Raw genomic sequence first — 18,230 nt, forward strand, 5'->3', positions numbered from 1 at the left:
GTGGGAGCTGTTCTTTCTCAACTGAATTTTGATGGTCAGGATCAGCCCATTGCTTTTATAAGCAGAAGGCTGACCCCCAGAGAGAAGAATTGGTCAGCTATTGAGAGGGAGGCCTTTGCTGTGGTTTGGGCCCTGAAGAAGCTGAGGCCATCCTTGTTTGGCACTCACTTCAAGATTCAGACCGACCATAAGCCCCTCTTGTGGCTAAATCAAATGAAGGGTGAAAACCCCAAACTGCTTAGGTGGTCCATTTCCCTACAGGGGATGGACTTTACAGTGGAACATAGACCTGGTACTGATCATGGCAATGCCGATGGGCTCTCCAGATATTTCCACTTAGAACAAGAAGACTCACCTGGTCAAGGTTAGCTTATTGTCCCAAAGTTTGGGGGGGGGGGGTCATGTAGGAGAGTAGGGTCTGCAATCCTATGATCACCCAGATTTTTTGCTTTTGTTTCACTGGTTTACGACTTTCTCTGGCTGTGGGCCTGCCAATCAGACCCACAGCCTGGCTGTTCTCTTTCTAAATTACCTCATGTACCCTAGGTGCATCTACCAATTGGTACTGGGCCACCTTATCAGACCCTGTAACTCAGGGCATAGGTGTACCCAGGGCTGCCAGGGGCTGCAGCATGTATTATGCCACCCCTGGCTGGCCTCCTAAATTTGACACAACTGGCTGCATGACAGCTGGGGCAAAGTCGTGTAATCACCCTTTGCTGTAGGTGTAGTATACCTATACCTAACCCTAAAATGGACACACAGATTCCTATCAGTCACTCCTATGGCAGGCCTTAACAATCCTGAAGGCAGAGTGCTTGGAATCGTGTGAGATGGTGCTCTGGCATGAGCTGAGCCTGTCTGCAGCTTGCGGAATCAAGTCCTAATAGCTGTTCCATGATATCGCATACCATATACTCTTAAGTGCATTATAATCCTCGCGGTTAAATGCTATCTTTGGTATTGCTTTATCAAAACATGTCGAGTAAGGTGTCATACGAATTGGAATACTAACCCCTCGCCAATTCTGGCGACGGGGTTAGCATTCCACCCTTCTAGAGGGACACGACATGTATGTAACTGTGAACCCCGGTTAAAGTTAACTGAAGCCTCAGCTCCACAAAATGGATGCTGCCACCACAGACACGAGTCTGACCTCCTGCTGCTGGGAGTCCTTCCAGCGAGGGAGGCCTGGACAAAGGGTTTCCTGTCCGGGGCGGTGCTAGCACCGTCCCAGACATGGTTTTGTGTATCCTGGGTAGGCAGGGCTTTTCAGGAAGGTGACTGCTGAGTGGCACCCCGGTGCTCACTACGCATAGGCCAGTCAGAACCAGTTCCAGGGGCACACCAGCCCCTGGCCTGGGGAAGTCCGGCAGGGGAGAGGGGTGTAACCACCCCCCTCCTGGTCCCACCCATAGGCAGGACCTAGTCACCGGGTCAGCCCCCTTTTTTAGTATAAAGATAGGAGCGGGCCCCCTGTTCAAATTAGATCATCTTTGGAATCAAGATACCACTTTCTTCGAAAGGACTTCACGATTTCTTCTTCAAGATTCTCCCTTGTGGCTAAGGAGTAGTCACCCTGCATCAAGCGGGCACCATCCTAAAGAACACTGCGGTCTGCTGCAAGTCCTTCATCACGAATCCGACGACCCAGCTCGACGAGACCCGGCTTCCCTGGCACCTCTGACCTCTACTCACCTCTACAGCCAAGCTGAGAACCGTGAGTGCGACGAGACCTCGAGGGACCGACGATCGCCAAGACTGCACGACATCTTTACTGCAAGCCCACCGTGTCCTCCACTGGTGAGTGCTTTGGGGTCCGAGAAGCCCTGACCCTGCGCAGCTCCAGCACCCAAGGTCAGCCTCCCTGCATCTCCACGATCTGCGTGGGGCCCTTCTGCTGTTTGCTGTGCACCGCGTTGTTTGGCTACTAGCCGGCTGGCTTGTGGCCTTCTGAACGACGCCCAACGACTTCACGACTGCTGGTCTGGTTGCTCCAGACTGGCCCTTGCTTCCTTCTTGAAGAGAGGCACCCCGGACCCTCCTGGTCCACTCCAGACGCCATTTTGAGTCCACCGCGTTGGCTTGAATTTGCCAAGGCTTTGTTGCCCAATCCTGGGTCCAGCGACGCCGACAGCTTCTATCTTCGTGGGACAGCTCGATCCTCCATCCTGGTTGCCGACAACGCCTCCTGGTCCGTGAGATCTTCGAGCTCAAGCGTCACCCACTCACCTTGTCGAGGTGGCTACCATCCGGTGCCCTCCTGGTGCCCACTGACTACTGGCTAGTAGTCTCGAACTTGGTCCCCTCTGCTTTCAGGTGTCATCTATCTTCGAGATCCAGGCTTGGATCCAACTGAACTTTCTTCACTGGTCACCGGCCAGCATCTTTTCTTCCGGCTCCTGGTCCGTCTACGAGGATTCCCGACGTCTTTTCAGACCTATGCAGCTGCAGCCCCTGGGCTAGGTAACTTCGGCATTTCGGTGCCCCAGCATAGCCTCACTATCCAAGGGTCAGAATCTACTTTCGTTTTCTCCCTACCAGGTCGGGTTCGCCCGAGAACACTAACTTTCTACTTCCTAGCTACCATAGACTTTTGTCCGCATCTCGCGTGAGAGTGCACACACTGCACCCGAGTCCCCTAGGCCTCCTAGAAGTAATCTAATGATTCCCTAGTCAAGTCCTAGCGATTCCAAAAGCTATTAGTACTGTACTTACCTGCTAGGAATTTCACATTCCACTTTCAGAGTATATGGTTTTCCGTGCCCCTCGGGCATTTGTATATACTGTGCTAACTTAAGTATTTTTGTAAGAGTTTTGGTTTGTGCTTAGTACCCTGTCCTCATAAAGAGTACAGGGCTGTTGTGATCTTTAATAAATAACTGTTTATTTTCATAACACTTGTGTGGTGTCCTTTCACTTGGTGTTCAAGGGGTATATGTGTGGTAAACAGCTGGCTTAACACGCCCTCTCGAGTCTTTAGCCTTAGACTGCTCGTATCCATGCTACTAGGATAGCTGGTCTATAAGGTTGACTTACAACCAATCATCAATAAGGGTTGCTGGACTGATACATAGTGTTCACTAGAATAGTGAGCACTGCATATCAGGCCACCTTCTCACAGTATCCCCATATGACATCAAAATCGTCAGCTACGCTGACGATACGCAGCTAGTGGTTTCCTTATCCCATCTGGCCGACAATCCGGACACCTTGAACTCCTGCTTGGCAGATGTTCACACTTGGATGGGAGAATCCTCCCTCAAGTTAAACGGCTCAAAGACGGAAATACTGCTGCTGGGGAATAAAGCTACCCTTCTCCCGTCGCTCAGCTGGCCGGGATGCATGGGCGATCCCCCGGCCCCCAAAGAAGCGATTAAGAGCCTTGGAGTCTGGCTAGAACCAGACTTGTCATTTCGCACTCAGGCGAAGAAAACAGCAGGAGTGTGTTATGCCCTGCTTAGGTCGGCACGGAAAATCTTTCCTCTCCTACCATTAACATCAAGGAAGCTGCTGATTCAGGGTCTTATAACATCTAGACTCGATTATAGCAACGCCATTTTTTTGGGCGCCCCTGAATCGACCTTTAAGACCCTCCAACAGGTCCAAAATGCAGCGGCAAGGCTGCTTATGGACATTCCGAGGACGCAATCAGCGAAACCGGCATTGAAGGCATTGCATTGGCTCCCTGTGCGGGAGAGAGTGACCTTTAAGGCACTTTGTACTGCCCATAAAATCCTCGCAGGTAAAGGCCCCCTTATTCTAAAAAACCTAGTTACTCCATATAAAGCAAGCAGAACGCTGCGATCAGACAGGAAACATCTTCTGCTAGTTCCTAGAGTTAAAAAGGCCCGCACGGGCGGGAGAAGATTCTCATTTAATACGGCAAAGCTTTGGAACTCGCTTCCCCTAAAACTACGCGCTGAGCCTTGCACACTGCGTTTCCGCAAAGGTCTTAAAACCTTTTTGTTTCCTGTATAATGCGTCTATTCTGTCCCCATTACCATCGGATGTTGTCTGGAAAGCGCCGGGATGCCCAAGGGTAGCTGCGCGCTATATAAGATTTTAAATAAATAAAAAATAAATAAAAAAATTCTGTCCCCTCCCACAGGAGAGGAGCAGGCTAGGGCATGTACCCACCCCAGGACAGAAACCTATTGGTTCCTGCCCTTGCCCTACTTCTAACCCCCCTAAATTCAGTATTTAGGGGCACCCTGAACCTTACTTCCTCAGATCCCTAAGAAACCAGGAAAGAAGAACAAGAATAAGCTCCGCCGTGCAGCTGCTAACAACAGGACTACACCAAGTGACTTGGCCCCAGCCCTACCGGTCTGTAGATCTTGGAACCTGCTAAATCCCGGCGACTCCTTCGGACAGCAACCTTGGGCAACCTGGAGGACCTGCCTGCCTTGACCCTCTAACAGACTGGGACTCCCCTGAGCAGAGGCTCTGCTCCAACAGCAATACCCATGGTGCTAGCAAGGAACCGCAAATCCAGCCCGCTTTGCACCCGCTGAGCCTGGCCCGTGCGATCCAAGACTACGAGGACGTCCCCCCGGCAACTGGGACCCGCTGTCCAGTGCCCAAAGACCCTCCTCGGCGACCCAGAAGACGCCTGCAGCCTCAGAACCAGGGACCCCTCCAACCGCGACCAGCTGAGGGTAAGATTTCCCGATGCCAAAAGACACCCCTGCACCCTGCGCCCCACAGTCCCCTTTGCCTTCCTTTGGGGTGCCTACCTCTTCTCCAAGATCCCAACTTACCTTTCGAAGTGGCGTCGCACCTGAAGAATCTCCATCCCCGAGCCTGCAACCTTTGTTAACCTTGTAACTTTCCCATTGGATAACATTGAGCACCTGAAGGCTCAAAAGCACCCTGCACCCAGCCGCCCGAGTTCCGCTGGAAGTGCAACTGCTACCCTACTCTACTTTCCCACTTGCCCTGAGTAAGTGAACAGGAGCTCAGCTCCCACAGCTGCGTGGCCTGCCTGCTTGCAGCCACCAACCAAAGGCCCCCTACCCTCCATTGGATTGCATTGGGCCTGCTCTCTCTGCACCCGGCTGCCCCAGTGCCGCTGAGGGTGTAACAACTTTACCTTTCTAACCCTGTGAGACCCCTGGGTCTATGCCCAGAACCTTAACTTCACCAGTTGAGTACTCGCCTGAAAGCCGATAACTCACTTTCCTTCCATAGGCTAACATAGACTGGTTGTCCGTGATATTTCTTCCAAGTGTCGATTTTTGCAACTTTAAAATATTCCTCTAAAATCAGCTGAATAACGATTTCCATAATACTCACCTGGAATCAGTAGAGAAGGCAGTGCTGTACTTTCTAGTTCAGGGCTGAACTGCAAAAGTAATCTTAACTGTACTTACCAGTTACCTGCATTTTCTTCCAGATGAAACCATTGACTGTTTTTCTCTGAAATTTCTTCTAAGTGTTGATTTTTGCAAATTACAAATATTCCTTAAAAATCGTACCAACTGCTGAAACGTAAATAGTTACCTGCCTTAGGTAGAGGTCCCAGTGCTGGATCTAGGAGTCCAGTACTGGATTACAAAAGAAACGAGAACCTACTTTTCCTGTGACTTGAATTTCCTTCCATAGGATAACATTGCTAGTTTTTCTCTGAAAAGTTTCTGAGTGTCAACTTTGAAACTACATTTACATCCTTTAAAAAGTACAACTGTAACCAAAACGCTTTTACTTAACTGTTTTCAGCTTAGATCCTGGGATTAATTCTAGGATCGAGTCCTGGAATTCCAAAAATAATCTATAAAGTAATCCACTGCATTTATGTAGAAAAACCCATTGAGCTCAATGTTAAATTGTGTTTAGAATTGTGTTGTCAATTGTAACCACTGTAGCTATTGTACTTACAAAGTCTATTGCCTTTCTGCAAAGTAATTACCTAAAGTTACTCATAGTGAGAAAAGTATATTTTGATACCTGTTGGTTCTAAAATAAAACAACTATGGTGGAGAAGTGTGGCTCAGGGGTTAGAGGCGGCAGACCCGGAAGCTGAGATCGGCCCTGGACCAGGGTTCAATTCCCCGCCTTGGCGGGTCTTGGGCTAAAAATTCCACGGTCTCGATAATTCTCGCTCCGGTGCCTTCTCGACTCAAGGGTTCACGCTCTGCGACTCTGGGCAATAGCTTGCTTAATCTCCACAACGGCCCCTCGCGGCGGGATGCCTGGCTTTCACCTTGTGGATACCCTGCCGGGGCCTCTCACAGGGGAATACCAGGACGGGTTCCCTAGGCAAGCGCCAGGATGCCCTTTGTGGTGACAGGTCGCGCTCTATAAGTATACCTACATTTACATTTACATTTTTACTATATATTTTGATATAAAAACAATTGGCCTAGAGTTCAGTTCTTGAGTGTGTGAAACCTTTTGCTGACTGAGTGTGTACAACAAATGATTTACACTGTCCTCTGATACTGCCTTATTGCTCGACCAAGCTACCACTATAGAGAGTAAGGTCAGATCTGACTTTGACCTCTGTTATACCTCTGGGGATTGGGGACTCTATACACGCTGTACCTTACTTTGGTCCAGTATATATAGAGCCACTTTCTTAGATCACACCATTGGGATGCCATTGTTTAGTTAACAAAGCCACATACACCAGTGGCATGAAGAGATTTATATGTGCAATAACGTTTAAACTGTGATCTTTTTTGCAGATGAGGCTGAAGAAGACGACAAATCTGAAAGTGAAGATGAAGAGTTGGACAAACAAATGGGAGATCTTGGTGATGCTGAAGCTGATAAGCTAGATGAGCGCCTCTGGGGGGATGATGATGACGACGACGAAGATGAAAACAGCGATGATAAAATGGATGAATTAGGGCCAGGAATGGACGAGGTGAGATAATGAAGTAAACTGTGACCAGGACTACTTTCCACCTGTAGCCCTATAAGGAGGTGAATGTAATAGTTGTTAATTTACTAACATGATGTCTTTATGGCCATTTAAGTTTGCAGAGGCCTGTATCTCGCGATCTACTGGTCACTGTCAAGATTTTCTATTGGTAGAGGTCGCCTTGGGAGTGAGGATGCCCAGTGCAATAACTCCTAGTACTAGGTTCCACTGGGAGATTATTGCTTAGGATTAAGGCTGGATAACAACTTAAAAAGTCAATAACTACAGGTTAGATGCATGGTTCAAATAGCTATTAAATCCGGATATCACACCAGTGAAAGCCAACTAAATATTGTCATACTAGGGGTACAGTGGGGCAGGATACCGGCACCTCACAGACACTTTATGATTCAAGGGACAGCGCAGATTCACCAAATTAGGTTCTTTCCATCTTGGCTCTCTGGCCAGCTGAGCTGCAACGCCCTTATGACATGACCATGACAACCTCATACTTTCTGGATGCCCCCAGAGGCAATTTACAGTTGCTGGCTCAAGTGCAGATGTTCCTAGTATCAGGTTGGCTTCCTCTGGTAGTCGCAATCCAGTTCCTCAGACATGAAACCTCCCCTGCTCTGCATTGGACAAAAGGCAGCAAGACAGCCTATTTGGTTTCCTATTTTGTTCTTCAAGGAGGGTATCATCCCTGCAGAGGTGCTTTGAATGGCTTTACTGTGTTCTCCTAAACTGGTGTTCAGCTCTCCTCAGTAGCCACACAGATGATGAGGTGCGATGTATTGAGGGGCCAGTGTTTCTACCCCTTTGGTGGTCAAGACTGGATTCCATAGGCAACCAACGTGTTTGCCTTGTTCAGTGGTTTATCTTGATGTTGCTTTCCAAATATTGTGGTCTTCTGAGCCAGGGGTCAACAGTCCAACCAGTACAGACCTTTTTCAGAGAAGATACTTACTTGGCTTAGATATAGCAAGGCATTAGATCTCATTACTATAGCAGGCAGCTTCAAGACAATCTAGGAATTGGATAGGTTTCACTCCAGGCAGGCGTATCCTCTATACTGAGAGAATGGGATGTGACCTCTCTTCTGACCTCCCACAAGGTGCAACAGGACTGGACAGGTACTGAAGATGTGTAGGTGCTGGTTAGTATGCCCCCATGGAAACCATGTTGTGCAGAAAGCACAACACTTCCTGCATGTTCTTTCTTCATACATATATTAGATATGAATAGGAAAGGGACCACAGTTAAGAGAACAGGACAGACTTCATACTGGGTAGAGCTATTAGGCAGTTTCCCCACAGCAAGTACAGGTAATTGATGCACTGTCACCACTGTCATTCACTGTGGAGCTTGGGTTCAGGGCGTAGTAGCCACCGACACATAGTAGGTTGGTACACTCATGGTTCACCCCAGTCAACAGAGCTCACCTCTGAGGCCAAACGAAACCAGCAATTACATAGAGCACCCTCTGTAAGCGTTCAAGATTTCGAAGTCCACTGGATACAAAACAGAATGTTAATCAGTCCATTTGTCCCATTGGAATGATATAGTATTGTGGACCCAGAACTCCTATTCCCAGGTTACTCTCCGGTAACCACTGACTGCCCGATGGCCTCAACAAAATGCCTTACTTAACCCATCTCACTTCACCCAGTAACAACAACTCCATACCTTTCTTCATACCTACTCTACCCTCCAAAGACACCACCTGCCCTCATCTTTTCCTTACATTTTTCTTACTTGGCTCTCTCATCATCAAGTATACATTTCTCCCTTTCTTTAAATATCCCAAGTCTTGTTTTTGGCAAGAAAAGTAAACTGCAGGATAGCTCAGGCTCCTCAAAGCTCCCCCTGTGTGTTTTCGTCAACAGGGGTCCATGCATAGCCATCTTCATATGGTGTATTAAGCACTTTACAAAAAATAGAAATAAGGTCTTTTATCAAGATGATTTGTGTGACTTTTGTAGTAGGGGATCTCTGTGTATAGTCATAATCTAGTGAATAGTCCCGCCCATGTGCGTGGACCCCGGCAATCAAAAATAATCTCTTAAGTTGTCAAAATAATGCAGAAACTGCAAAGACACTTAAGAGAGAATTTAAAGACAAATAATGCAGCCTATACCCACAGGCTACACTGTCCAGTACTTCAACTAGAAATTCCACCAAAATTCACCACACACAGCCCAGCCTGCTAGTTTCTACCATAGAGAAACCTGCCTCCCCCAGTCAAAGACTCAGGAATGATAGAGAGGAAGGTAGGGACAGACAAGCCCCATAGGCTGCCATTATGTGGCTTAAATAGGATACTGTGCCTTTAAGAGAACTTTCCAGACTTCTCCCAGTATCCCAGAATGCATAGCAGGTCCAACTTACTTTCAGTTCTTTTTTCCGGCTCCTGCTTACAGGACCCTGGCATTGAGCTCTCCCTTTTTCAAGGGTTTATTGAATTCGTTTTTGCACTTTTGACTTTTAAAAGGGTTGCAGTTACTGCTTGGTGTTCTCTTCTCACTTTTGTGCTGTTTTTTAGGCGTTTTGGGGCTCCGAAATGCCTGGCCTTTTTGTTAAGTGCCCAGCATGTGAGAGGAAGAAGGCCAAAAGCGACCCCCATGATGTCTGCATCGTGTGCCTTCCAGAAGATCATGGCCCTGAGGAGTGTATTATCTGCCAGCAACTTTCTGCTAGGACCCTCAGGGACAGATTGAAGATCAGGCTGGCTGGCCTGGAGGATAGGCGTCAACGTGCTGCAGGTGGGTCTGGGCAGCCTGGGAGGGATCCCTCTGCCTCTGCTGAGGCCCCTGGGGGGCTCCCCGGGGGCAGGAAGTCCAGCCAACGATCCCATTCTCCGTCGACGTCGAGGGCTTCGACGACGGCGTCGAGAGGGATGACGACGGCGTGCTCCCCGGGGCTCCGGGTCGAGACGGCGTGACGGCTCGACGGCGAAGGAGAAGCCGACGTCGAAGCCGCCGTCGACGTCTTCGTCGACGTCGAGGTCTTCATACCGACGCCGAAGGCGCAGGGACGTGTATCGACGCTCGCCGTCGAAGCGGCACCGACGGTCGTCGTCGAGGCGACACCGTTGATCGTCGTCGAGGCGACACCGCCGATCGACGTCGAGGACATCAAGACGTCGAGGACATCAAGACGACGACGACGGCGGTCGACGTCGAGGGCGGACCGCCCGACGTCGAGAGGGCGACGTGAGAGGTCGCGCAAGAGGAGATCGACGTCGAGGAGTCGACGTTCGACGCCGAGGATGAGAGGGTCGACGTCGAGGGGACGACGTTCGACGCCGGAGTCCAGGAAGCGCCATTCGACGCCGGAGAAGCGTCGTTCTGCGTCCAGCAGACAGCGGTTAGCGTCGAGGAGTAGGTCTCCCTCTCCAAAACGACACAGAGGGGGCTCTAGCCCCAGGAGTCACGCCGCTTCCAGTGGACGCAAGAGGAAGAGGTCGCCTGCGGATGGGGATGGATCTCCGCACCCGTCCCCTAAAGGGTCACCGGGCTCGGTGTACTCGGAAGTGTACACTCCATCTCGACCCAGGACTCCTACTCCTCCACCCGTACCTAAGGAGGACCCTCCGCCCATGCCACCACTTCCCGCGGGGGATCCTGCTCCACCTCCGGTCCCTCCGCATGGGCCCACCCCGCAGCCGGTGGTTCCTCCGCCGAGGTCCACTTCACTGCCGTCCCTGCCTGCTCCTCCCAAGGGGACCCCGAAACCGAAGCCCCGGGAGGATCCGAAGAGACCCCGTGAGGAACCACGGAAGACCCCTCCTCGCAAACCGAAGGAGCGTCCTAGAGCTGGCAGGTCTCGTTCTCGCTCTAGGCGCAGATCTTCCACGAAGTCGAGACACCGCCATAGGAGGCGCGAATCTCGCTCTCGCACGAGATCATCTGGGACCAGGGACTATTCACCTACGCTATCGGGGTCGCCGGACACCAGAGTGTCCCCGATAGATGACCTGGTTGCTTTTCAGGACGTCCTGTTGAGGGGCGCGGCGAAGCTAGGCATTACACTGACAGTGCCTACTCCGAAGACGTCCGTCATTTTCGAGACTCTACATCAGAGGCACATGTCTCGTCCCCTCCTGCCCTTGGTGCCGGGCCTGGAAGAACCGGCTATGGCGCTGTTTCTCACCCCGGCGGTGACGAGAGCGGCCCCGTCCAGACTACTAAAGAAGTACCGGGCTCCCGACTCGGATCCAGCCTTTTTGAGAGCGGAGCCTCCGCCTGACTCCGTCATCGTCACGGCGGCCCGCAAGCAGCATGCCACCACTCCGACCTCCACGGTTCCCCCGGACAAGGAGTCTAGGTGGATGGACTCGGCGGGGCGAAATATCTGTGGGACTTCCGCGACATCCATGAAAGCGGCGAGTGCCACGGCTCTGTTGGGGCGTTACGACCGCGCCCTCTGGGACTCCCTCGAGCGCTTTGCGGAGCATTTACCTCGGGAGCAGCGTGAAGACTTCATGGAAGTCCTGAGTGAGGGGATGCTGGTGGCCAACCAGATAATCAGCGCGGCTGCGGACTCTTCCCTGTTGGCTGCTCACGGGTTCTGCCACGGGATCAACCTACGGCGCCACGCATGGCTCCGGCTGACGTCCCTGAAACCGGACGCACAGCAGAGGGTGGCCAATCTGCCGTTTTCCGGGGAGACCCTCTTCGGGAAGCACGCAGATGATGAAATGGCCCGCATGAAGGCGGAGGCCGAAACGCTGATGGCTGTGGGCCTGGAAAAGCCCAAGGAGACCAAGAAGCAGTACCGCCCTTTCCAACGGCGGTTCGGAGGACAAGGCCGAGGACGGGGACAGGCTTCGGGGCACTCGCAACAGCAGCAGCCGTTCCGTAAGCCGTTCCAGAAGCGGCAGAAGGGCAGAGGAGGCCAGCACTCGGCTCCGGCGCCCAAGGGCCAGGCGGGGTCTAGGCCCTAGGAACTTACTTCCCCCTGATCCGTTACCCACTCCGGTAGGGGGAAGCATCCAACTTTTTCTGGCAGAGTGGAGAAAAATTACTCAGGACAAGTGGGTGCTGAATATTGTTTGCAATGGATACAGTCTTCGGTTCACCAGCCCTCCTCCAGCGATTCCCCCGGTCAGCTCGCAGTTTCAGCTGCGCGAGCTTCAGGCGGAAGCGGATGTCCTGTTAAGGAAAAGGGCGATAGAAGACGTACCTCTGTCTCAGAGAGGAAGAGGTCTGTACTCCCGGTTCTTTCTGGTTCGCAAGAAGGACAAGAACGAGTTCAGGCCCATTCTGGATTTGCGACAGGCAAACAAGTGGATTCGCAGAGAAAAGTTCCGCATGCTGTCGTTGCACCAGATCTACCCTCAGTTGCAACAGGGAGACTGGCTTTGCGCTATAGACCTACAGGATGCTTACTTCCATGTGCCCATTGCACACAAACACAGGAAGTTCCTGCGGTTCCAAGTCGGCACCAATCACTATCAATACACAGTACTCCCATTCGGACTGAAGTCTGCGCCAAGGACATTCTCGAAGTGCATGGCGGTGGTGGCGGCACACCTGAGGAAGAACAAGGTGTTCGTCTACCCTTACTTGGACGATTGGCTGATCAAGGCATCCTCCTTCTCGGAAGCGCGAGCACACTTCCAGAAGACGTGCGTTCTCTTGAACTAGCTGGGGTTGCACATCAACATGGCCAAGTCTGTCCCGACTCCGGTCCAATGCATACAGTACTTGGGAGCCTCCATCAATACGCTGTCAGCAAGCGTGTCTCCTTCGGAAGAGCGACGATTATCACTCCTTCGGAAGGCTCAGGCTCTTATGTCGACTCCATCTACAACAGTGAGGACGGTGTCTTCTCTACTGGGATCGATGGCCTCTTGTATCTTCCTGACGCCACACGCACGGCTGCACATGAGACCGTTGCAGGAGTGCTTGGAGGACCAGTGGGATCAGAGGAAAGGATCTTGGGACGACAAGATTCGCCTATCGCTGCATGCTCTTCAGTCCCTGAAGTGGTGGTGTTCGGCGGAGAATCTCCTCAGAGGGGTTCCCTTTCACAAGGACATTCCCACGCAGACTGTCGTGACGGATGCGTCTCTTCTGGGATGGGGAGCGCACTCCGGGACTCTGCAGGTTCAAGGCACGTGGTCACCGATGGAGGCCACGTATCACATCAATTTCCTGGAACTCAGAGCTGTTCACTTGGCGCTGAAGGCCTTTCTTCCGTCCTTCCGGACCAACTCTCTGCTTGTACAGACGGACAATACCACCACGATGTATTGCCTCAACAAGCAGGGGGGGTCGAGATCGCGCACTCTACCACAGGAGGCGCAGACGATCTGGCACTGGCTCCTGGCCAGAGGACTGACGATAACGGCCACCCATCTACCAGGTGTGCAGAATGTTAAGGCAGACGCACTGAGCAGACTGCTTCAAGAAAACCACGAATGGGTCATAAACGACGAAGTACTAGGAGAAGTCTTCGCAAGGTGGGGAACTCCAGACGTAGATTTGTTCGCCACCGCCGAAAACAGCAAGTGCAGAGACTTCGCCTCCAGGTACTTCCAGCAAGGGACGCTGGGGAATGCGTTATGGATCGACTGGACGAACAACTTTCTGTACGCCTTTCCTCCCATTCCCCTGATTCCGGCGGTGCTCATCAAGCTGGCCCGGTCCAGGGCTCGGATGATACTCATCGCCCCGGAGTGGCCCAGGCAGTGGTGGTTCACGGACCTACTTCACCGGTCTCTCCTTCCTCACATTCGGTTGCCGTGCAGGCCGGACCTTCTCACGAAGTTCGGGGGACGGATGTTACACCCCAACCTCTCGTCTTTGAGTTTGGCGGCATGGCTCCTGAGATAGTGCAGTATGGCCATCTTAATCTGCTCGATGATTGCATGGACATTCTGAAGGATTCCAAGAGACCTTCCACTAGGACTTCATATGCTTACAAGTGGAAGAGGTTTTGTATCTGGTGCCAGTCTAAGAACTATGATCCTACGACCTGTAAGGAGGATGTCATCCTTCCTTACCTTTTACATTTGGCGCAGTCTGGCCTTAATGTGCATTCCATTAAGGTTCATCTGGCTGCATTGACTGCCTACAGGAAATGCCCTTCACAGACTTCCTTTTTCCAGATCCCCGTGATCAAAGATTTTCTGGAAGGATTGAAGAAAGTATTCCCTCCTGTCAGGCTTCCCTCGCCTTCATGGGAATTGAATGTGGTGCTGTCCAGATTGATGAAGGAACCTTTTGAACCTATTCATAAGGCTTCGTTGCAGCACCTGTCCTGGAAGGCGGCGTTCCTCGTGGCCATTACATCGGCCCGCAGGGTGAGTGAAATTCAGGCGTTGTGTTGTAATGAACCTTATACTGTATTTCATGCTGCTAAGGTTGTTATGCGTACTCACCCTAAATTTCTTCCCAAGGTTATTTCTGACTTTCATGTCAACCAGACTATAACTTTACCTACGTTCTTTCAGAACCCTTCATCCCCAGCGGAGAGGTCTCTCCATTCTCTGGATGTTAGGAGGGTGTTGAAATTTTATCTGGATAAAACCAAAGATATTCGTAGGTCTGACCAGTTGTTTATCAATTATGGATCGGTCAGGACAGGTCTTGCGACCTCTAAGCAGTCCATCTCTCGGTGGATTGTGTCCTGCATACAATTGTGTTATCAGAAGGCTAATAAGACCTTAGGAGGTAAGCCTAAGGCTCATTCCACCAGGGGCAAAGCTGCCACGACGGCTCTGCTCCGTAACGTGCCGATTGCTGAAATCTGCAAGGCGGCCACTTGGAAGTCGGTTCATACCTTTGCTCAGCATTACTGCCTGGACACTGACGCCAGGGCAGACGCTCAGGTTGGACAGGCTTCGCTGCGGAATTTATTCGCACAATAGTGGCATTATGTATTACTCTCCACCGCCGCTTAGTTGTGGGGATGGGCTTGCCATTCTATTCACTAGATTATGACTATACACAGATATCCCCTACTACAGAAGGAGTAGTTTCTGTCCTGTAACTCCAGTTCTGTAGTAGGGGTATCTCTGTTATAGTCATAAGCGCCCTCCCTCCTCCCCGGTGGAGAATTCTTCATGTAAACAATGCTGCAGGTCTGGCGTTTTATACGCCTTCAAAAAGAACTGAAAGTAAGTTGGACCTGCTATGCATTCTGGGATACTGGGAGAAATCTGGAAAGTTCTCTTAAAGGCACAGTATCCTATTTAAGCCACATAATGGCAGCCTATGGGGCTTGTCTGTCCCTACCTTCCTCTCTATCATTCCTGAGTCTTTGACTGGGGGAGGCAGGTTTCTCTATGGTAGAAACTAGCAGGCTGGGCTGTGTGTGGTGAATTTTGGTGGAATTTCTAGTTGAAGTACTGGACAGTGTAGCCTGTGGGTATAGGCTGCATTATTTGTCTTTAAATTCTCTCTTAAGTGTCTTTGCAGTTTCTGCATTATTTTGACAACTTAAGAGATTATTTTTGATTGCCGGGGTCCACGCACATGGGCGGGACTATTCACTAGATTATGACTGTAACAGAGATACCCCTACTACAGAACTGGAGTTACAGGACAGAAACTACTCCTTCTCCTTCAAGTTTAATTATTGTGCATAATGGAAAGGTCCATTTAAAATGCATATATCTTATAGAAATGTCTAGCTGCAGATTCCTTACCATAAGATTATCCCCAGGCATCCGACAGAATCTGGAAATGTTTCTGAGCAGTCCTTTTGCGAGCCACTAGGTGTCCATTCGGCTCTGCATAGTGCTGTATGCATCAGAAATGACATACCTGGTGCCTAGCCATCCCAGTGCACTGCCCTCAGTTTATTTGCCCTCAGTGTGCTTTTTTAAGGTATATCACTCAAAAGCCGTATTGGTTTTAAACCTTGTGGTGCCTGTCACAGGCAGATGTCTGTGACAGACCCCCAGTTTGTGTGCCTTTGGTGCCTGCCACCGGACTATGACTCCAAGGCTTGCTCAGAATCCAAAACTATGCACCTGAAGGCTTTTTATCAGCATGCCGTGAAGCTCCTGGCCTCTCAACACACCACTCCGCACTGCTCCAGGTCCCGATTGCGAGGTAATCCCAGGGACTGCTTTTGGAGTCTCTCCCGCCGCTCATCATTGCGATTCAGGACTTCTTTAAGTAAGTCACACAAGAAGTCGAAGCTCTCCAACTTCTCCGCCCGGTCCAAATTTTCAGGCACAGGATGCCATAAATCTAGGCCTTCTGCCACATTGTCCCCTTGACATTTCAGGTTGGATCTGCTCTGTGCTTTTCCTCAAGTTTCCCGGAGCAACCCCCGCTCATCTTAGTGTAGCTTATGAAGACATGCACCTCATTTTCAGAAAGCTGGACCCTCTGGAGGGCCTTCCAATCCCATGTGTTTAGAAGTGACAACGACTCAGTCTCCGCCAGCAGGTTAGTTTTCCATGCCAGTTGGGCCCTCTGGATCCGTTAGTGAATTTGGATCGGCCCCAGCCGTGACTTCACAACCTCATTCAGGGTCCTTTCCAATGACGGTGATCCCATTGTGATTCCTGACTTCAATACGGAGCCAGACTGCCGCCAATTGGACCCAGATGATCTGAATTGGAGCCAGAGCCTTAGTTTCCTGAAAGGCCCTGTGATAAACACGATTGGAGGGGAGCTTTGCTTTACAGTGTCACTTAGTCTCCAGAACATCCCATCTGACCCAGACCAGGAGTTATACCGCCTCTCCAGGAGACCGCGTCCCAGTCGTATCCGACTGCACGTGCAAGACATCCGTCGCCCATTGACCCTTGCCTTTTTACTCTCTCAACATGATATTCATCTTTATCACCGGACCCACCGCTCAGAACACAAACGCCGCTCACAGCCCTGATGAGTCACAGGCACTGTCCTGCTGATGAAACGCGTGTCGGCTGGCGTTCTGTAACAATACAAAAGAAAGAAGACCTATATAAAGTTTAATATATTGTCTTCACGATTCTACCGGTGTCCATTGTTTTGTCTCAGTCTACCAAACGACATAGTATTGTTTGTACCTAGCGTGTGCCCAGTACCTGCCATTGAATTTTGTGTGGTGTTCAGGCATTTTGTGTCTGATCACCTCTGAGAGGCTTCAGGGTTTTCCTCTATACTTGTGGCACCTCCCTACGCTTGTTCTTCCTGTCCATCACTACATACCCTTACTGCACTGCGTGAGCGCCCTATACTGTACAATCCAAACCCTCAGAAGAACTCACTTCACTAAGACATCACGCCTGGCTGAGGAAAACTTTAGGGCATGCCTTCATCAGGAGTAGGTTATGGGTCTATTCCTGCTACTTTCTGGTGCCAAAAAATGAATGGAGGCCTCTATCTTATACTAGACCTGCACACTCTCAACTACTTCCTAAAAAAAGAAAAGTTAAAAATGCTCACCCTGTCTCAGGTTCTGTCTGCCATGGATCCAAGACTTGGTGGTAGCTCTGGACTTGAAAAACGATTCCTTCCATATTCTCGTCCTGCCAATCCACAGATCTTACCTATGGTTCATTGTAGGTCAGGAGCATTTTCAACTTGTTGTGCTCTACTTTGGCGTTAACAGTGCCCCTCAGGTGTTAACAAAGGTGATGACTGTAGTCACAGCCAATCTGCGGAGGCTGGGGATTTTCAGTTTGCACACATCCACCAAGCACTACTGTCTAGACAGTCAGGCCCAATGTGATGGGCATTTCATCCGTTTAGTCCTCCAGGACTTCTTAATATTTAAAGTCTGCAAGGCTACCTTAGGGGAGATGATATTTAGGTATCTATTCTATGGTAAGGAATCTGCAGCTAGCAGTCTCTATCAGATGAATAAGTTACTTTCCTTTGGCAATTCCTTAATTGGTAGAGACTTTATCTAGCTGCAGATTCTCCCTGCTTTAAAGTGTGCCAAATGCTTCTGAATAGGTCCATGAGGACCTCACCCTGATATTCACTACCTCAGTATGGATCCGTGATTCTGGTGCTGGAAAAAAGTTTTAAAATGTAGGGCAACATGCTGGGGTGGCGGCTTTGTAGGCACCTCATACGTCCTTTCCAGTGCTGATGCCACCTACCAGCTCGCAAAGGGATTCATTAGAAAAATGTCTGGATGTGATGTGGCTCCGGGGGATAAGTCTAAGGTAAGGAATCTACGACTAGATAGTCTTTCCAAAATAAGAGGATACCGAAAGTAAGTAACTTGCTCTTCTCTGGCTGCTGGTTTGTAATTGAACTTAGTGTTTCTAGCTTCAGAGGACCCAATGAATTTGTCTTTTATTCGGAATGCATACAGTTTAGCTACGATGCCACTGCTGTGTTTTTTTTATATAGCCCTTTCATTCCAGGCCCACTGTTTCAAACCAACCCAACAAGCAAAACAT

At 50.4% G+C, this 18,230-nt stretch overlaps 1 protein-coding gene across 1 annotated transcript in view; it reads left to right on the top strand.

Annotated features, from left to right (window-relative positions):
* The window catches only part of MDN1 (midasin AAA ATPase 1), a 2,142,100-nt gene that overhangs the window by 1,851,086 nt on the left and 272,784 nt on the right, over window positions 1-18,230 (top strand). Inside the window, exon 86 of the mRNA XM_086926648.1 lies at window positions 6,690-6,871. Coding sequence (XP_086782774.1) covers window positions 6,690-6,871 — 182 coding nt within the window. The remainder of the gene's footprint in view (window positions 1-6,689; window positions 6,872-18,230) is intronic.

Source organism: Lissotriton vulgaris, chromosome 6 (assembly GCF_964263255.1).
Source record: "Lissotriton vulgaris chromosome 6, aLisVul1.2, whole genome shotgun sequence".
Lineage (NCBI taxonomy): Eukaryota > Metazoa > Chordata > Amphibia > Caudata > Salamandridae > Lissotriton > Lissotriton vulgaris.